The sequence below is a fragment of the Pelodiscus sinensis genome, chromosome 1 (genome assembly GCF_052426305.1).
Source record: "Pelodiscus sinensis isolate ZL-2025 chromosome 1, ASM5242630v1, whole genome shotgun sequence".
Lineage (NCBI taxonomy): Eukaryota > Metazoa > Chordata > Testudines > Trionychidae > Pelodiscus > Pelodiscus sinensis.
In genome coordinates this window covers 240,480,622-240,502,622 of record NC_143052.1, presented here as the reverse complement: position 1 = coordinate 240,502,622, position 22,001 = coordinate 240,480,622, and the positions used below count along the sequence as shown (strand labels likewise).

Below are 22,001 nucleotides of genomic sequence, written 5' to 3'. Positions count from 1 at the left end.
TACAATACCAGGACTTAATCTTATAATTGTCACTCCCTAGAATAAGAGTTGATGAACTGGGCCTACTGGTTCTAGTCCCCCTACTCTCCAAAAGAAGATAGTGATGGATGTTGCAGTATCCAGTTATAAATCTGGAAATAGGTCCATGTCAGAAATATTGCTGGGGCCAGACCATGGAATACCATAACATTAAGAAAGGACATTAGCTTTACTGGACAAAAGGAAGTTAGTTCAAATGATTAAGATCAGGTGTATTCAATTTCTCTTTCTTGACTGTCAATGTAATTCAAAAGCAACTTTGGATTTGGAATACTGTGTTTAAGAATGCCACCAAGAAGAAAAATTATTAAATGTTAATGTATTTAATTATTCCCTTAGGACATGTACATTTACACTTGAGAGTACGTAGGCAAATAAATTACTTTTTGGCAGCAGTCTGTTTGGCTCCAAACTGTGCTCAACAGGTCAAATTCTGAGTTAAACTGATGTAAATCAGAATAATTCTTCTGATTCTGGTTTAATGTAGATCAGAATTTGGTCCATATATTTTTCCATGGGCATACAATGTGGTTGTTATTTACCATAAAACACTGACATCTGCAGGGGAATCAAAAGAGGCTATGGCCAACAAACTCCACTGGGTTTTCTCTTTGTAGAAGGTGGAAAAATCTTTCCATAAATGTATTGGATTTTTTAAAAAAATGGATAGATAAATGAACTCTTTATTTTAATATCAGTTAGTGAGAGATGATGTTCTCTATCAGAGACTCACACTATATTATTTGAAGCAGATGTCAGAACAAATACAGGGTCAAATAGTTGTACCATGAGGATACACACATTCTTTCTGAGAATTACTTCATTTAAATAAGGGTATACGTTTTACATTTATGTTTGACACTGCCAGGAGGATGTGAATATTCTAAAATAGACCATGGCTTTTAACTGAACCATGAATATGTAAATTATCCAAATTTCGCTTTTGAAAAAAACAACAGAATATTCTTTCATAAGTGAGACAACAAGTGAAGATAATATTTTTCTTGTTTTGACATCCTTAGAGTCTTTTTCCCTTCTAATATTTTCAGTAGACAATTTTCCTTTAACCAAGCCAGGTCGGAATTGGGATTCAGATTATAGCTTTGTTGCTCCTTTGATCAGTTAAAATGTTAAGAAATAGGAACATGAGCTATTACTTATAGCTGAATGAACACTCAGAGTACATCTATTCTGCAGGGCAAAAGTCAAATTAAGTTATGCGACTTCAGCTGTGTCAATTGCGTAGCTGAAATCGAAATAGCTTACTTTGGGTTTTAGCGCTGTCTACACAGCAGGAAGTCGAAGGAAGAGCACTCCTCCTTCCACTTCCCTTACTCCTTGTGAAATGAGAGTTCAGGAGTTGGAGTAAGAAGTCCTCCATCTCGACATTATTTTGAAATAATGGCTTGCTGTGTAGATGCACTCTTTGTTATTTTAGAATAATGTCAGTTATTCTGAAATGCAGTGTTCCCCATAAGCTGTGTGTGGCTGTGCAGCCACTCAGGAGAGAGTCAAATGCTACTCAGCTAATTAACAAAGTGTCCAAAGCTAGGTTTTTATGCTTTTACTGGTGGGGCACATTCACACATGCCTCATTGCACATAACAGTTATTCCACGCATGGATGGAAAAAATCTGCACATGGATGGAAAAAATTAGAATTCCATTTTGTACTAAATGCTTAATTATTCATTGGGCCAGAGTGACTGAGTGACTGGATATCCTACTGGCTAGCATGCCCACACCTGGGGAAACAGGCTCCAGGTCCTGGTACAATGACAATGTCAGTATTTTATACACAGTACAACAGCTTTAGCAGGACAGTTGACGAGTCTCATATCAGAATGTTATGTCGTGGGGAGTTTCACAGTACAGGAAGAAATCAGTGGAAAGGCAGAAAGCTTGAGTAGCTGCAGGTGTCCATTTTATTGCATAGCACAGAACTCACTAGCACAAGCCCAGACTAGCTGGGCTGACCCCAGTGACCTACTCAGTTACTATAACAACAAGATCTATATCTACAACCCAAACCACAACACAGAATACTTGATAACTAAGTTAATAATGCCCCATGCCCCAGTGGTGAGCAGACCAGGCTTCAAATCCCTGCGCCCGGGTCTCCCACATACAAGGAGTACCCTAAGCACCTGGCCATTGCACACAAATGTGGCTCCTGTTCCTCCCTGTTTAGTGTGGGGCCCAATCTGGTAGTTATATTTTTAGGTGTTGCCAAGCAAACCTATGAGATCAGGCCCGATAGATGGGGGAAAGCTTAGGTTGTCAATCCCACTGTAGTTTAGGCATAAATTAGGTGCTGAGCAGCTCAATGGTGTCAGGACTTAGGTAGTTATGTGCTTCACCAGTGGCAGAACATAGGTGCCCAGCAGAGTTTACCAGTGGAAATGTAGGGCTTGTCTGCATGAAGCCAGAGTATTTTCTATAGGTGTAAACCCTGCCAGTGTGCACTAAAAGGTGTCTAGCTAACATACACCAGCAGAGTGTACATGGAGCAGTCAAAGCAAACACGTTAGAGTACACTGCCATTCACATCTTCACAGTATGGACTATGGCACCATGCAGACAAACCCATAGGTACCTACGGACTGTAGGCATCTACAGAACTAGGCGGCAGCTGACCAGTGGATTTAGGCACCTAACCTGGCAGATACACATGTAAGTCCCACTAGTGAATCTAACCCAAAGAGTGAAACTCTAGCCCTGCTTCCATTGACTTCAGTGGGGCCAGGGTTTTACTCCAAGGCTATGTCTAGACTGCCTCCTCTTGTGCAAAGAATATGCAAATGAGGCAAAGCATGGCATATTGCCGTGCCTCATTTGCATAATTAATTAGCTCCATTTTTGTGTAAGAGGCTTTTGCACAAAAAGGATCCATCTACATGTCTCCTTTTTGTGCGAAAGTCCCCTCTTGCACAAGAGCCATTCTTCCTCTTTTTTTCCATGAAGAACGGCTCTTACGCAAGACGGGGTTTTGTGCAAAAAGGAGCTCCTTTTTGCGCAAAACCATTTGCACAAAAACAGAGCCTCGTTAATTATGCAAATGAGGTGTGGTGATATTCCATGCTTTGCCTCATTTGCATATGTTTTTGCGCAAGAGGAGGCAGTCTAGACATAGTCCAAATGCTTTGCGTCCTTCTCACTGGCTGCAAGGCAATAAAAAGCCAAACTCTTGACAGAACTCTGTTAACTTCCACTGGTAACTCTCCTGCCCAGATGTCTTGTGGCACAATAATGTGCTTTATAAGTTGAAATTGTGAGGTAAAAGCAGACATGTTTCAGTCTGCTTCCAAACAGGAAACTCTGAGTATAATGGTAGGGGAAAATGCTATTTTCAAATTTCTAAGAGGGTATATTACAAATTATGAACAAAAGGCTAACAAAGACTATTTTAAAGTATTATCAGATATCACATTTTTAAGACACTGTCTGACGTTTTCTTTAAGGGATTTGGCTTTCAGAATCTCTGTAAAGAGGTGAGCACACATCCTCCACATTGATGCTTGTGACTGCCACTTTTTGAACTTGTCATAAAATAGAGTTTTTTATGTTAGCTTAGAACTCAGTCCATTTATCTCTTCAGCTATTTATTTCTATGGGGTCTATAGGACAGCCCATTACCGTAGTATTTGATCACCTTACGTGTCAAATTAACAGCAACAGCAAAATCTTGAGTCGCCTTCTTGGATTCTTTGGTATGTCTCCTTTTTTTAAGAGTGAAAACTCTGCTTGGGATTGGATTTTTGGTTAGGACTTTTCAGGTGTTTTTAGTTTCCTTTTTTGGTTGGTAAAGGATTAGATAGAAGAGGGAATCAGTGTTGTGCCATTCTTCTGATGGAAAGACCTTTTCAAAGAGGAAGGTTCTCCAGTGTTTCCTAAAAATTCTGGATTCTGATCTCCTCTGGAAATAACTGGAGTTCCCTTTTCAGTATTGAGGGGGAGGGGACATAGAAGAGAAGAGGATTCTAGTGTCCTAGCATCTGCCTCACAGCAGACCCAAAGAAGGTCAATATTCTTCTGCGCAGTCTAGGTTAGCAACAGCTGAGTCATGTGTGATGTGGCTCTCATCCAGCATACCTCACACATGTCATGAGAATGATGTTGATGAGCCCAAACACCACAGAGCTGGTACAGCAGCACCTGTGATAAGGGCTTGAGGAGCTTTCTAAAGAATACTTTCGGGGTAGGGTCTGAGGGGGAGGTGCCCACTGGGGCTGTAAATTGATTTTTTGAGGGGTCCTAAAATTGTGATGGATACAGCCCTAATTTAGTCTTAATCTCTCTCTCTCTCTCTCTATATATATATATATATACACAAATTTTTCCTGCAGGATGACAGGGTGATGTCACCATGTCACTCCATGTCTATAGGACCCAACCCCCATCCACTACCAGCCTGGCCCTTCCCAGGGCCCAAATGGAAAGCTGGGGCTGCCTGTGGCCCAGCCCTTCCCGTCCTCTCCCCTTTCCAGTAGCCAGGGGGAGAGCTGTAGTGGCCACAGTCTCGGCCCAGCCCTCTCCAGTGGTGGGGGGTGAAGAGGGGAGAGATGGGCCCACTGTGGCTTCAGCCCGACCCCTCCTGGCATCCGATCTCCTGAGGTCAACCTTGCCCTGTCCCCCGTCCCCACCAGCTGGTGGAGGGGGGGAAGCAAAGAGTTGGGGCTGGGGAGTGTAAGAGGCCAGAGGTGCCTAAGAGCCAGGGCAGTCTTGGGGCTGGGCCCTCCCCAGCAACTGGGGACAGCGGGGAAAAGCCAGGGCCAGAGTGACCTTGGATCCTCCCTGGTGGGGGGTGGGAGGAAGAGCAATGGCCTTGCCCTGGCCCCTCTCAGGGGCCGGGGAGATAGCCAGGCCCAGTACAGCTTTTGCCCATCCCTTCCTCCCTCCCTCCCTCCCCCGGTGGCTGGGGGAGAGCCAGGTGGGACTTCACACTGGCCCCTCACCCTGGTGGCTGGGGATCAAAAAGCTGGGGCAGAGAGGGGGGCAAAAGTTAGGGTGGCCTTGGGGCAGGCTCTCCCTGGCAACCAAGGCAACGGGAGAAGAGCTGGGGCCAGAGCGGCCTTGGACCCTCCCCAGCGGCAGAGTTGGGGGAAGAGCTGAGGACTGGGTGGCATCAGCCCTGGGTCCTCCTCAGCTGAGAGGGGGGCTGGTGAGCATAGCAAGCAGGGGGCACAGCCCCCTAATGACTCAAACACAATGCACATTTTTCCTTTTAATTGTATATAGATTCCACTGTCTGGGTAATGTAATAGGATGAGCTGTGCTATTATAACTTACTAGGTGATAAATAAGCGTTCCACAAAGACTGGCTTCTGTAACTAGAGGACATGACCTACAAATGCACTCTGCATCAAAATCAAGCCTCCTGGTGGAAAGAAGGAAGAGCAAACAGAGAATTTCAGACAGAATGAGGATGAAATTGATGGACTCTTAAAAAGCAACGGGCATTAGACTAGTGTTTCCTCTTGTCAGAAATAGTTACTGTATGCCCTAAAACACAGGACCATTATTCATCTTAAAAAAAATTTAGAATGGGATTTGCAAAAGCATTTACCCTTGGCCTAACCCTATTCCTATTGAAGTCAACATTTTTATCACTGACTTCAATGAGAGCAGAGTTAGGGCAATGCTAAAATTTTTGAAAACCTTACCCTTTAAGTATAACTGCAGGAATACTGAGAGGAGACCAGGAACACCTCATCTTTGTGTGACTTGAAATTTTGCCACTCCCTTTTCTTCACTTTTAGTTAGGGGGGTGATTCATCGGTACAAGATTTCCCATTTCCAAAAAAAAAAAAAAAAAAAAAGGAGGTGGCCCCAGTTCGGTGGAAAAGTCAGAACTAAAGTCTCTGAACATCACAAGGCATATTTATTTCATATTGTTCAAATGCAATTTTCCTTTGAAAAGTGCTTTCATTTCAGTTTCAGTGCAGAAAAAGGATACGCAAGTATATTGTCAGTTAAGGGGAGTGTGTGTGTAAAGTCTGATAATTTTGCACCTGTCACTGTTTCACCTGCACTCTGCCCACTAATCCATCTCCATCAGAACAACCTCAGACTAAAAATGTAAGTCTTAATCTAGTGGAAAAGGAAAAGTCCCAGATTTCCAGCAGGATGCCCCGCAATTGCTTCTAGCCATAACAAATAGGTCCTGAAATATCACACATAGCTGTATAGAGATATACTTTATAATTTTAAGAAGTTTCTAATATTTACTTATTTTTCTCTCTCCAAGTCCTGTGCAGGCAGATTCCCGGCAGTTAAGTGAGCCAAGCTTTGTTGGCAGAGGAATCTGGAAAATAGCAAAAAAGAAATAAATATCTAAAAATATTTCAAAAATAGATTTTTTTTTTCTGTCAACTGAGTGGCATATGCAGAGATACAGAACTTCTCGGCACACAATTGGAAGGATGTACAGAACACATTCATAGCTTCTCTACTCATGAGGGGTATGGTTTTCCCAGACTGATAATATGCTTAATGGCCCACTGAGTGTTCTCTGTCTCTCTCTTCACATAGGCACACTGAATGTGTCCTTAAACTCATTCTAGCAGGAATTTATATTTAGTTTTTCCTTGAACTACTTTTCTTTACTTATTCAGGTGAAACTTCCATTGATCTCAGTGGGAGATTTGCCTGCAGAGAGAGTGAAAGATTTGGCCCTTTGGGAGTAACTATGCCTTTTTCTATTATTTTGTCTCCTAGCATGATCGATTTCTTTAATAAATGGTTGCAACCAGCACCCTTTGTTTTCTAATAGAGATTAAGTTACATATTTTGTGAAGCTAAGCCAGAGGCACAGCTCTTGTTCGCTAAAAATGGGAGTTGTTAAGTGGATTTGGACCTAAAATGCAAGTAGATCAGTCTCATCTTTTTGTTGTAGCTAATGAACACATTATACCTGACTGAAATAACTTAACCTAAAGGGCAAAAAATAGTTATGTATCGGAAGCTTTGAGATGGGCTCGAAGGTAAAAACCCCCCATCACTTCTAAAATAAGATTAAAGCAATTAAAGGATAAGGCTCATACTTAATTTTCTTCCATAGATGCAATTTTTCAAGCAGTGACAGCACCAAACCCTTTTCAAGTTATATAGCTATTTCACATTTGGCAGAAAGAACAGGAAACCATCTGTAGCAAACCAGAACTGTTGTAAACATATTTAGCAATAAAAAAGATTAAAAGAAATAAAATGTTAACTTTAAATGGTACCTTTGAAGATGCGAGGAGCAGGAGGCAAGGATTTAGTGTTCTTTTTTATCTACTAGAAACATATCTACTGAGTTCTAGAATAGGCAATGACGACTTGAAAAAGTTGAATATTTCAGCAGAAGGAATGTAAAGTACCAGGAATGAAATGAGGGATTTTTTTGTCTTTTTTTTCTTGCTTTCTGTGATATAAGTTGTTATATAGATGTGTGGGATATGTTACGATTCAGTTTTCTGTACACTGACTGATCCAGCAAAGCATACAAATACTCAGATAATGTGAGAAGTCCCCTAGAAACCAATGGAACTACCCATGCTTGTAAATTTTTCTGGCTTAGGAGCTGTACTTTTAACTATAAGGAACCTCCCTCTCTAAGTTTTGCAGGGACAGTGCACTGTATGAAAGATAAGGGTCTTGCCACACTGTCATCTCTCATGAAGATTTAGATTTGTTCTTTCGTTGTTCTTTTCCATATGCTCATTGGAGCTATCCAGACTGAAATAATCAACTTTTTGCTCTTTGTGTATGAACAATGCAAAAGTATTCTTTCGCTATAGAGTAATTAAAAAAGCCTGAGAGATGTGCTGAGATCAGTGGAGTTTGCCGGTATTCAGCAGCTTGCCCCATACTGTTCTGCACTCTATGGTGCATTGATATGTAAGTGGTACTAAAATTGCTAAAAAAAAATTGATAATGACAACAAACCAATTATCAAACAGGAGAGCTAATCGAAAAATGAAACAACACAGTCACAAAATTGTTCTTGAAATATTTATTAAAATGAGTTGAAATTTCAGAGTTTGATTACAGTCTCAGAAATAAATTAATTTTGTAATTTTTATATTAATGGAAGTTTCTCAAATGGCTCCAGAACAATATACATGAATCTAATTTTAGAGGATAACATTTCTGGCTACCAAAACCTAAAGATGTCATGGGTTCCGTAATCTCTTTTCATTACTAATGTCTGAATAAATTGCAGTCAGACGCCCAGTTTTTCCAGCTTCAGGACAGATTGTGGTTTTGTTTCTTTCTTTTTTTTTTTTTTTAATAAGTGCCAGGCTGATGAGACATTAAAGGTTTCTTTCCAACAGTATGAATGTTGGGTGGCTCCTACCTCCCACACTGCCCAATCTGGTCTGCCTCCCCAGCATCAACCACTGAATTTACATATCTCCATTATTTCTTTGCATCTATCAACTTGTGCGGCCATTAAGATGGGAATGAAAGAAGAACAAAAGCAGCACAATGGTAAGAGAAGACATCACAATACTCTCACCTCATAAATCTAAGTAACTTGGAATCTCCCATAAGAGAAAATTGTACCAGGTATAGCTGAGGGTTAGTAATCTCATATACAAGGTTAGTTGGTCCGTAGCAGTTGTAACAGTGAGACTATCATAGTACTGATGGAAGTCCATTTGAAAAGGATTCATACCTGTGGTATTTTGATTTGAAATGATGTAAAATAATATTGGTTAGAAAGTTTTTGTGAAGCATTTTTGTGCCAGTTCATTGTTAGTATTGCGATAAGTTTACATGTAGCAAGCTGGTGATATTATTGTCTTCTTTGGAGGTGAAAGCAATTTCCATTTTAAATTCAATTTTATAGTATATATAAATAAAGTTGAAGTGTGCTTGCATATACCGAACATAATATATAAACATATACTTCTGCTTTAGGTGAACTTAGTGTATTTTTGTTAACCCAATTATTCCTTTCATATGTATTTATACATTAAAGTGTTTCATAGACTGAAATGTAAGTGACAAAGTTTTACTTAAAGAAACTTTTAATACCACAAAACAAGAAGGGCTTGAGCAATGTCTAAATGTACTGCACATAAATGTGTGTTTTTCTACATGTAACTCTCAGTGTTAAAACATAAATAAAGAGGTACAATTAAAGAGGGAGGTAACCCTTGTAAATTTTCCTCTAACCCCTTTCAAAACAAAAAAATCTGGAAAGACTACAGTTGCCCATTACGACTGACATATGGTCCTTGATTTCATGGAAAACTGTCTCCAATTCTGTTAACTACAGAAGCTAATTTTAATATAGTGGATCTAATATTTTTTGCTTATTGTCAGATTAGTTGCACAGGTTAGTAAGATGGATGAAAGCTGATACATTCTGAATATTATTTTTAATTACAAAGAGGTTCTCTCTCTAACCTTTTCCCCTCCCCCCCTCACTTATATACAAGTCAAACATATATTCTCAACAGGAAATTAGAGACACGTGTATTGCACCTATCACAATCAGGGGACTGATGGGGCCTCTAGGTCAGGAGTGGGCAAACTATGGGCTATGGACGGAGTCTGGCCCATCAGACCTTTTTACTCTGGCCTTTGACTTCCCACTGGAGAGCGGGGTGGGGGGCTTACTTTGCTCCACATGTGCTGTGGCTCCTCACAACTCCTGGAAGCAAGGATAGCCAGGGGGCTCTGCAAACCCTGCCCCCTAGCCTAAGTATGAGTTCTGCAGCTCCCATTGGCCAGGCACCACAACTTACAGGAGCTGTGGAGGCAGCACGTAGCTTTGTCTCTGTATAGCAAGAGTGGGAACAAGCCACTATGTCCAGGAGCTGCTTAACTTAAGCACCACCCGAAACTTGCACCCATGAGCCCCTCCGAAGCTCCAACTCACTTTTCCTGTCCTGATTCCCCTCCCACCCTCTGAACCCCTTCATACCAGCCTGGCACACACTCCTGCACTTCAAACCCCACATCCCAGTCTTACCCAAGAGCTCGTACCTCCAACCAAATCCTACACCCTCCCACTGCACCCCAACAGCCTGTCTCATCCTCATCCCCCTCCTGTCCTCAAAACCCCTTGATCCCAGCCTCGTTTACCTTCCAGCATCCCAATCCCCATCATCCCTGGCCCCACCCTAGAATCAGAACTTCCATCCAGAACCCTGACTCCCTTCCCATACTCTATTCCCAATATTGTGAGTATTCATGACCCTCCACACAATTTCCCTACAGAGGTTTGGCCCTTTGGCCAAAAGATTTGCCTACCCCTGCTTTAGGTGCTAAGAAAATACAAATAAGTAATAATAATAAAAGACAGTGCGTTGCAGGTGCAATTCCCCTGCCATTGCAGGATTGTCTGCCACAGAATATTTGATAGAACTTTGTCCTGTCTAGATTGTTAGGTCTGGCTGAAAAGTGGAAATACACATATACACACAAAGTTAGAATTCTGGAGGCTTAAGAAAAAGTAAGTGCACTCAACTTATATTACCTGTGCAAATCTGACATTGCCTCTTAATTAAATTGGCATAACAATATATAAAAGTCAAAATAACAACTGACTAGCAGATTATTGAAAAAGGAGTTGTTGAATGAAATCCTACATTTTAGTAACTTTAATTTTAGCTTCTTATAATTACCATAAATATATATAAGAAGAATATACCAGTAGAAGGTTGTAAAATTCCATTTCCTTATTAAGGGTATAATTTCCAATGTTTTATATACCTTTGACATAGAATACAATATAACTTAATAAAAAGTATGACATATTAGTTGTTAAACACAAACAAATGTGCCAACTATATAAACTTAAAAGTCCATATACATTTGATACATTGCAAATCCCTACTGATTTCCTGCTTCATTTATAAAAAGAATCACACTATTCCTTCAGTACATGGATTTAGAGGAAAATTTGCTAATGAATCCTGTGATTAAACTAATAGAGGAGTCTTTACTGCTTCTTCAGCTAAATAGCATATTTGACTCTATATAGTCAACAATATTTATAATTATTTCAAAATACAAAAAGGGCATAGTTGAAGTTGGTGGAGAAAAATAGATTACTTTCAGTGATAAGTAGTGAAGAAGGAATGTGTGTCATGAGTGGAGTGGCTACATCTCATAATTGTTTGTTTCCAGACTTTCACATTTCTGAGGTGGAAGAATGAAAATGATAAAACATGTTGGCTGTGTCTACACTGGGCCACTTATTCCGGAAAATCAGCCGCTTTTCCGAAATAAGCTGCGAGCTGTCTACACTGGCCCTTGAATTTCCGGAAAAGCAACGATGCTCTACTGTACAAAATCAGCTGCTATTCCGGAAAAACTATTCTGCTCCCGCTCGGGCATAAGTCCTTATTCCGGAACACTGTTCCGGAAAAGGGCCAGTGTAGACAGCCCAGTAGTCTTTTCCGGAAAAAAGCCCCGATCACGAAAATGGCTATCGGGGCTCTTTTCCGGAAAAGCACGTCTACATTGGCCACAGACGCTTTTCCGGAAAAAGGGCTTTTCCGGAAAAACAGCCTGCCAATGTAGACGCTCCTTTTCCGGAAAAACTGAAAATGGAATAGTATTCCATTTTAAGCATTTCCGGAAATTCATGCCAGTGTAGACACAGCCCCCATGTGCTGTAAGTAAACGGTGATATGCATTTTCACCCTATTTGGCTTTTAAGTTAGAGATTTTGCCACCTTTCCTCATGTAAACTAGTATCTTACTTCATATGTAGGCCACTTATTTCAATAGCTGGTATGACTCATTGGCCACATGGAAGATTGACACTCCAGAGGTTGATCTTCTGTCATTCGATTTAGTGGGTCTAGTATGGACCCATAAATCGAATTATGAGGGAAGCTCTGGCTGGTACCCAGTATGCCCTCTCTGTGGAGGGGGTGGAAACACGATGTATGATACATTGACTCCAGCTATGTAATTAATGTAGCTGAAGTTGCGTATCTTATTCTGTAGTGAAGACAGGCCATTGTGAATAAGGTTGGTAAAATTTGTCTTTGCATTTCTTGTTGACTGATCTTCTCTCTCTTAAAGAGCTTTGAATGTTATATTGTGTTCATATGTTTTGTATTTCTACAACCTGCTCCTGGATCTTTCTATCAGAGGGATGCCCATGTAGGGGAAAAAATACACACTTCAATACTTCAGCTGAACAGCTCTATTCATGTAGCAGTCTGAGGCCTTGTCTCCACTTACCAGGAGATCAGTGCTGCAGAGATCAATCTTTCAGGATCAGTTTAGCAGGTCTAATAAGGACCTGCTAAATCAACAACCGATCATGCCCCCTTCTACGCTGGTTTGCCATCAGGGTGCAAGGAGTAAGGGAAGTTGTTGGGAGAGTTTCTCCTGTTGAACTCCCCCTCCCCACTGTGGGGACAATGTAGAAATTTGAACTAAGGTATGTTGATTTTATTAATTCAAATTACCTTAGTTGGACTTTGCCCCCTAGTGTAGAAATGATTTGCTCCCGTGGCCCTCTGTAGGCCAGTTGAAGTTAGTCACATTTCCTTGAAATCTGAAGGATACATCATTTCAAGATGCTAGTAACAGGCTTGATGGTGCATTGCTTTTCATAAAGGGGTGTCTGAAGCCAATAAGTATTGATACAGCAGGTTTTTGGTTGTTTCCCATTATCTGCCCACAAAAAAAGTGCTAGCAGCATATCAAACAGCTTGTTAGCAACAGTCAAAATACCCTTGCCCCAGCACACATTGGTGTGTCTATCTTTGATGGAATTAATCATAACAGAAAGATAATTCATTTGCCAATACCTTCACTGTTATCATTAAAAGATAATTTATGGTTTTAATTAAATGTCACTTGCAGTCAGATGTGATATACAAATTTGGCATTGAGGTGCATACATGGATTTATGTAGCTCAAATACAAAGCAGAGCCAAGCCAGCAAAAATTCAGCCTGCAAAGTAACTCACATGAAAATATTACTAACTACAAAATGTTTTGTGCAGTGTTGTTACAGATGTGTTGATATTGGAGAGCCAAGGTAGTTGTGTACTTCACTCACCTTTTATGTACAAAATGCATTGCCATTTTAAACTCTTTCCCATCTGTTTTTATGTTCCCAATAGGATTAGCTTTTGTATTTCAACAGTTGAAGCATTTCAGAAAAATGCTTCAGGGGGCTCCCTGCATTGCGTGACATTGTGGGTTCACCAGTTGTTTTATATTTGATGGCTGTATTTTCCACACCTTTTCTCTCTTTTTTTTTTCACTTTGATTTCCTTCAAACAGCTTTTCCTTTGGGGAAATGATATTGTATTATGTAGTTTTGCTGTTTGGAGCACATTCAATGACTTCGGTATAAAAGCCATTCTTTTTCTAGTTATACAAGGCAGTACTTATTCAGAGCCAGACCACTCCTTCTGGTAACTGCCTGACAATGGCCTTAAAAAAAAAAAGTGGGTTAAAACCAGTAAAAAGTGTCCAAGGTGGGGGAAATGAATGGAAATGGCATCACATCTCTTCCTTTGCTCTGAAGAAGGAAGGTGATGGGGCTGGAGATGGAGGGACATGCTGCTCAACAAAGCATCATCACCCTGCTATAGGATTTTAGATGCAAAGTTACTCTGACATTATTAACACTACTTATGCGGAAACCTCCTCAGCACACTGACCGCCTCCTGAGGGCATCAGGTTTTCAGCCAGCTGACATTCCTATGACAGTATGGCTCCGTTGGAGGTTATTCTGGTACGTGGATGGGAGGAGGGAAGGAAGACACATATATGACATGAGATAGGAACTTGTCCATTTTCTCTCATCTCATCCTGAAGGTGGGGGTTGGTGATTCCACCTCCCTGGAATGCTTAGCATTCTCAAAATATCAACCACGGCCTTTTAAAGGCTGTGTCCCTACTCTGTTCTCTGTACATACATCCCATGAGGAGGAGAATAGGTTTCACCTGTGAGTGACAACTCACAGCAGCTCCTCTTCTATGGAAGGGGTGATTTGGCTCTTTGTCATTACTCAAACTTCTCACAAACTCCAGTGAAAGAAGCTTCTGAGTGACATGTGCTGAGTTGTACCAATAGTTATTTAAATGAGACCGCTATTTCGTAAAATGTACTCAGCCTTACTTTGCTGCCAAGAGCTAAAGTGTCAGAATGAAATATAGAATGCTATTTTTTCAGGTACCTAATGACTTAACTTAAAAAAGCTCCAAGCTACGTGTCAACAATAGAATCCTGCCTCATGGATCTATGTTCCTTTTCCAATCTTCTGACTATGGTCTCATGAAATTGATTTCTTTAGGAACCTCACAAACCTCCTGCTGACACTAGTACAAGGATATCAAACCTTGAGAAATGTTGCACAAAAGCAAAACCTTTCACCTGTGGGAAAAAATGAGGTAATTGTGACAGAGCGTAATTTTCTCTCTGTACTTCATTTAGAGGACTGTATCCCAGACAAGGGTTTTTCTTTTGTGTAAGTTTAAAAACTGACATTTGCATTTTCTTTTTAAATCTTAAATCTATTGCATTCAGACTTGCAATGTGTAGCTGAAAAGGAACACAGTGCATTGTGTCCTAGAAACATTTTTTATTTGTATTGGAAGTTAAATTTATGAGGACGTAATGAGAATAGGATCCATCTGAGTTGGAACAATCAGACCTCAAAATCTGAACATCCCCAAAGCCTGGAAATTGTGCAAAAGACTATTGTCTTTAAAATGGACGGTTAAAACCCTGAATCTAAACATCCCTGAACATTAATTAGAAATCCAGATCCAAAGCCTAATGTTGGGGCCAGCCCAGCATTCACTGATGTCAATGGAAACACTCCCACTGACCTCACAGGCATTGGATCAAGCTTCCCGTGACTCATGTCCATCTTTAACAAATAACTAACGAGACGTGCAGTCTAAATAATATGCGATAAATCAGCCTGTTGAGGCTGTGATGACACGATATCCTTCTGAGACCAGTCCTGCCATACTTCTTAGTGCCTAACCAATGAAAATCATTCTGAATGGATCAATACAAAATATCATTTTCTCTTTGATTTTATTTCAATGATTATTAGGCAGTGACTCTCTTATGGTATTGTCACTATGTTGCCACCTTGGAATGCCTAATTGTCTGCTGCTGCCACCACAAACAACTTCCAGCTACAATGTTCAATATTTCAGATTGCATTCATGTGTTTTTATATAGCACCTACCATATTATGGCTGGGGCCTCTGAGTGATACTGCAAAATTAATGTTAAGTCTGCAAATTGTTGGAGGTTTCTTCTATTTATGACAGGCTTTTTTTCCCCCTGTCCACATCCCCCCAATGTATTCTATAACTAGAGCATTGATGCCTGTTAATATCAGATTTACAGCAACTAAAACTAGAGGATATTTTGTGGTCTGTCCAGAACATGTTGCCCCTCTTCTGCATATTTGGTTTTCTGATCGATTTTCCTTCACACCCTTTTTCTTTTTTACACATGCTAAAATTTTGTGACTTACACTGATCCCACCTGAAAAAAGAGGATGAAAAAGCCTGTAATCATCTGAGCTTTTCTGGAATGTTGAAGCCTGAAGCTTCTCTGTATATAAATGTTTGATGGCATGATGTTTAGTCTTGAAATAGGAAAGGAAGTTGGGAGATAGAAAGTAGAGATCTTCAACTGTTTCTTCTTGGTTCCAATGGTTTTATATAGCCCATCCTCCCACTAAGAAACATGCCTAAAAATATTACACAACATTATTTTATATCATAGCCTGTCTCATCACTGTACTAGAATGTAAGTCTGTCAGGCAAGGGACTCGGTTGATCATATATAAAGTGTGCTATGCACACTTTTGCCTAAATAAAAACATGGTCCCAAGCCTGAATCCAGGAGCCAGGCACTGCTGCCTCCTGCATGTGTACTCTAAGTCGTCAAACCCATTTTATATTTGCTGTCCCCAACCACTCCACTTTTATCTTCTCCCACTGGCTGCATTAGGCATTTGATTTTTACTGGAGTGTGATCACAATTCCATGTGCATTTATCTTAGATTAGGTGGTCATTATAAGATGAAGTACCTGAAACAGTCAGTCAGTCTGTGGTTGATTTTGAAAACAGACGAGTCTCAACAATGTGCTTAAAAGAAGGGTGGCAGGTATAAATCGTGTCTTCAAACAACTAGGCACATTCCAGACTTCAGAAACACTTCTTTGTGTAAAGATTTTTTATATTCCCTCCTTTTCTTTTCCTTGGGCTTGGAAGAGGATAAAAGTGGAAGGGTGTGTGCATTCGTTTAGTCTGATAATGAAGGTGAGGCTCATGGGCGTAGTAATTTGGCAGGCTCTCACTTCCTGTAACAGTTTAAAAAATTATCCAAGGGCTGCTTAAAGACGAGCATTTTTTTTGTGAAGCTGTTGGTGGTTCATTCTTACGAAGGACCCATGCAATTAATCTTGATTGTACTGAGTAGGCAGGTTGTCTTTGTATACTTTTTGGATCTATAATTAATGAGGATCAAAAAAATGTTAGAGGCATAATATTTAACAAGCATAGTTGAGGCTGTACAAAATAGGCAGCAATTAGAGAAGTAAAATTAAAACCAACACCTTTTTCTTCAAAGGATCCTTCCTTATCCAGTGATAGCTATTAAAATAATTTTTGATGAAAAATAGTAGGTTCTAAACCCCAAAGGAATATGGTGATTTCACCACATTAAAAGATGTCTATTCTACAAGGATGGTCAAAGGGTTCTGTGGTACTGATTCCCACCAGCTTAATTGGAACCTAAAGGCTCTCAGCACCTTCCAAAATGAGCTCATAAACAGAGTTTATCATTTATCCAGAAGTTTTAAGGCAAGTGTGTATGTTTGTGTAAAGCAAAACTTCAAAAGCAGCTTCAGGATTTTACATGTAAAAAATAATCTGAATGTTTTTGCCTTTGGGAATTTTGTAGAACAGATTATCTTTTCTCCTTACTGATTATTTAAGTTTCAGTTGGAACAGTTAATAGGTTATTTAGTTCTTGATAATAGCACTTCAGATACAAAAACAAACAAACAAAAAATAACATAGGAATTAATCAGCTGAAAACACAGGACATCAGGACCTCACAATTTGATTTGGCACTGTCCTCTTATTGCCCCACCTCTTTTTTGTCATCACAATAGCTAAAGCAAGGAAATCAAGAAGCAGACACCATCTAGGAAATTCAAAACATGGCTGGCTCTAAATATCACTGATTCACAAAACAAATGCATACTTTGTTCAAAAGGAACATGAATTTTATCTTGATAGGGATCGTTCATTTCATATGAACAGTTATTTTTACATTTGTGTTGCAAATAAATATATGGAAACAACTCCAGAATTGGTCAGGCAGCAATCAGCGAAAATCAGGTTGTGATCTCTCTGATTTAGGGTGCATTTAAATTCTTTTAAATAACTGTTTACCCTGGAGACCCCAGCGTGCTGTACATTTCTCTGTTGGATGTCCAAGGCAACAACAACTGCGGCAAGGGAGGTTTAGGTTGGACGTTAGGAAAAAGTTCCTAACTGTCAGGGTGGTTAAACACTGGAATAAATTGCCCAGGGAGGTTGTGGAATCTCCATCTGTGGAGATATTTAAGAGTAGGTTAGATAAATGTCTATCAGGGATAGTCTAGACCATTTTTGGTCCTGCCATGAAGGCAGGGGACTGGACTCAATGATCTCTTGAGGTCCCTTCCAGTCCTAGTATTCTATGATTCTAATAAATAGAAGAGCTGACTGATACTGACCCTGAGCAACACAGAGGTGGGCAGAGGAAGGCATTTTGAACAGTTCAGTCACAGTGCAGTCTCCATCTGTTGAGGATACCCACACACAATTAGTCAGTTCAGTCCAGAGTGTCAGAGTGTCTGGGGGGGTATGTCTGCACAGCCTTTTGGAGCTTACATGAGCAAGCCTCTCAACCTGGTTGACCCACCACCCCTCTCCCTGGACATCAGAGTCCATGCTGCAGCCCTAGTCACAGTTGCAAAGCTCTGTCTGTACAGCTATTTTTAGAGCACTAGGGTGAGCTCCACCAGCCTAAGACCATGGACCCAGGCTGGGAAGTTCACTGCTGCTCTCTTGACACATTCCTCATGGACGCTGAGCTCTCACATAGGAGCGTCCACAAGTAATATTTTCTGCCGTATTAGCCAGGGGAAGTGATTTGGTCCCATCCCTGCAGATGGGGTCAATCTCAGGTTAGTCATGCCTTCATTTATTCTACTGCAACAATGTGATATACCTGAGCATGAAGCCCTTGGGAAACTCCAACTCCTTCCAAAACGTTCATCCCTTCAGCAACATGGGCTACTGTACTCCAGGGATGTTAAATTGTGTTTAATCAGCTAATCCAGTAGTCGAAGGAATTTCCATCAAGCACTTGACAGTGGGGGAACCTGAAGAGCTGCAGCAGGATTAGGGTGCGTCTCTTAGAGTTGCCAGGTGTCCGGTATTGAACTGGACGGTCTGGTATGTTTGCCTCCTGTCCAGTAAAAAAATCCAGAAAATACCGGACATCTAAAATGTCCAGTATTTTCTGATTTTTTCCCAGCCAGGAGGCAAAAATCCCAGGCTGTCCAGCTCAATACAGAGGCAGCCTGGCAACCCAGACGGGTGGGGATTACTAATTTCCCACTCAACCAAGGCAGCTAAAATCCCTGCAGCCTGGGGGCATTGGGGAGCCGCTCCCGGGGGGGGGGTCTCTCTTACCTGCCCCCCAAGCGCTGCCCTGGGAGAGGTTCCTGGGGAGCAGTGGGTACAGGCACTGCTGGAGATTCCCCTTCCCTGCTGCAACCCGGGCTCTGGGGGCCCTGCAGCAGCCCGTGCCAGGGCTCAGGGATCCGGCTCAGAGCCTGGCCCCAGAGACCCCGCGAGCAGTGTCAGCGAGTAGCTTCCTGCAGCCAGGCCGGAGCCAGCGATTGCTCCCCCCACAGCGGGACTCCCAGCCGCGACTCCCGTACCCAGAGCCTACTGGGGTCCTAGTGAGAGCAGGGCAGGAGAGGGGACTCCCCACCCAGGGTTGGAGCAGTTCCCAGCCAGGGGGCAGGTTGGCAGAATTTTTGGTGGTGCCTACAATGGGTCCAAGACCGCCCCTCCCTCACCTGCCTAAGGCTCTGGGAGGGATTTTGGGGGCAGGATCAGGGCTGGGGCAGGGGACTGGGATGGGAATTTGGGGGTGCAGGCTCTGGGAGCTTGTGGGATTTTCAGCAGAGACAGTGTACTCATAAAAACGTATTTAACCCCCCCCTAATATTTAACTGGAACCCCCCCACACACACACACACACCTGTTATAAACTCTAATTAAGTTTGTTTTGCATGATCACTCAGCCTCGAGAGTTGTTAAGCAACAAAACAAACAAACACACACACACACACACACACACACACACACACACACACACACACACACACACCGTAGCCCCTTAAAAACCTCATGGTGAGGAGGGGGAGGGAGAAAGGCAGCACATGGAGCCATTTTTCACTCAACTTATTCCCTGTACACTGGATCTGGTGGGGTGGCTCAGGGCTTTCTCCCCCCGTTTTCTGCCCCCTATCCCCGCTGATGTTCCAATCTTATGGGGGGCAGTAAGACTGTAACACCCACACTGGCTCCCTGCTATGGGAGGGGCTAGTGAGTTGGGGCTCCAGAAGAGCCATATCTGGTTCCCCAGTGAGCCATATTTGGCTCACGCACAATAGGTTGCAGACCCCTGCTTGAGAATTTCAAATCAATTTCAGAGTCTCACTCCTCATCTTCAAAGTGCTCCATGTTCTGGGCCCAGGATGTCTAAAAAGTTGTGTAAGGCTCTGGGACAAAGACCATGGTCAATAACTCCACTCCTCTGGCCCAGTGGAACTCTCCACAGTGAGTATAACACTCCTCCATACTGGAGATGGAGCTTTCTAAGGGGCAGCCCTGAGACTATGGAAATGAGCCCCCTACCTAGGCAGTAAGGATCATCACAAGCCTCACCACTCTCCAATCTGAACAAGAGGCACCTTACTGGGACCTTGCCTTCTTTAAGATAAACCGATAACAACAGGAATATTTATATTTAAAAGCAAACACCCTTTTCCACACCACCAAACCTAGACACTACAGTGCATATATTTCTCCATCTAGGGAAAGACTGAGCAACAAGCAGCATGTGCACAATGCAGTCACATTGCTCAAGGCACTGCTGGTAAGCACTCATATATTACAGTGAAAAGCATGGTAAAAAAAGAACCTATATATAATTGAAGTCACTGGACTTCATGTGAAGTATGCTGCGAAGAAGCTGGTTCCACCCAGTGTTTTTAGGAAGGAGGAGTGTTCTGACATTGAGTAATGTACAAATACAGGCAGTCCCCGGGTTACGTACAAGATAGGGACTGTAGGTTTGTTCTTAAGTTGAATTTGTATGTAAGTCGGAACTGGTACATATTGTAGGGGAAACTCTAGCCAAACATTTCTCCAGAGCTCAGTTTTATTCTCCCACACCTCACTTCCCTCAGTCCTTTATTCTCAAGCTGAGGTGGCTGCTGAGAAAAGCCGCTCCGCATCTCTCTGGTCTGCTGGGGGGGGAGGGCACTAGCTTTGCGTCTCCCTGGTCTGCTGGGGGGAAGCAGCTAGTGCGGGGTTGCCTCACCCCATTTGTAAGTAGGGATCCGATGTAAGTCGGATCCATGTAACCCGGGGACTGCCTGTAGTCTTACTGCGCTCAAAAACATGTTCCCAGTCTTAAGAAACTCCCATTTGGTTGGGAGAAACTTAGGCAAAATCAAATAACAGAAAAAATATCTATTCATTACATCATACTCCCTTGTGAGTGTTGCATGCCTCCTAAGAAATGGGATTTTTTTTTCAGATGTTCAGAAATGTCTGACAAAGAGCCTCATTTGTTAATTTAATATCTTCTTTCCTAGTGCAATTTCTTTCCTTCCAATCCTCCCCAACCCCTTCCCAAAAAATTTCAACAAATCATCTGGTCATCAGTCTGATGAGTACAGAAAAGCACAGCTTGTCTAGAGAGACAAGCTGCAATGGCATGATATCACTACACTGATGGTGGGCTGAGGGAATGAACAGGAATGTACAACCTAAAGCCTAATAAAACTCAGTCTTAAACAAATGTCAGCAGTTTCCCCCAACCATGAATAATTACTTGTTTATTGGAAGACAATAACTACTCAGGAAAAAAATGGGTACATAATTTTAGCTATAAAAACTGCATGCTCTTAAAATGAGAAATCTGGTTTCTGTGCAGAGGGGCCGACAGCTTTGCCTGGATAAGCTGGAGGGAAGGGCTTCATGCTCCCAGAAGGGGTAGGTCCTTGAGCAGAATAGGCAGGGCTGTGGGCAGCCAGCTCTCAAGCACTGCCCAGAGCATGTTGCACAGAACGCCGATGGCAATTTAAAGGGCCTGGTGCACTGGCCACTGCTTTTGAATCACCAGGCCCTGGAGAAACTGTCCCCCTCTATCAGTGGGCCTGCTTCTGTGAATCCCACAAGACGTGGTATTGTAAAACACCATGAAAAGGAATTAAAACACAAAACCAAACCCCCAAGTTATCCATCTACATCACCCACTGTGCCCTGTTATTCATGTTCCTGTCTTTCAGACTATATGGTTTCTGAGGCAAGAACTCTATTTCTGTGTTTTGAACAAAAGGTTGCCAATTATTAACCAATAATAATGAATATTAATGATAAACAATTATTTATAGGTAGACAAACTGCTGAGCTGAAATTCACATGCGAACTTGACACCACCAGAAAGGGTCTGAATAGAGATTGGGAACAGCTCCCTCACTGTCATAAGTAATTTTGTACTTTAGGTATCCTCACCTTCTTATCTACATCTATCCTGATTGAATTAGCTCTGATGTAACACTTTCATCTCTGTACCCCTGCTATCTGTTTCTTTTTCTTTCCCCTTGATGCATCTGATGAAGTGAGTTGCAACTCATGAAAGCTTTATGCCATAATAA

General features: G+C 41.8%; 1 protein-coding gene across 3 annotated transcripts in view; it reads left to right on the top strand.

Annotated features, from left to right (window-relative positions):
• EDAR (ectodysplasin A receptor) overlaps nt 1-22,001 on the top strand; it is a 93,474-nt gene that overhangs the window by 1,523 nt on the left and 69,950 nt on the right. For 2 of the 3 annotated variants that reach the window (XM_075918069.2, XM_075918067.2), the window contains exon 2: nt 8,480-8,513. The exons of the other annotated variant lie outside the window; for it this stretch is intronic. In XM_075918069.2, the coding sequence (XP_075774184.2) occupies nt 8,511-8,513 (3 nt within the window). In that variant the 5' untranslated portion in view covers nt 8,480-8,510. The remainder of the gene's footprint in view (nt 1-8,479; nt 8,514-22,001) is intronic. 3 annotated transcript variants of the gene reach the window in all.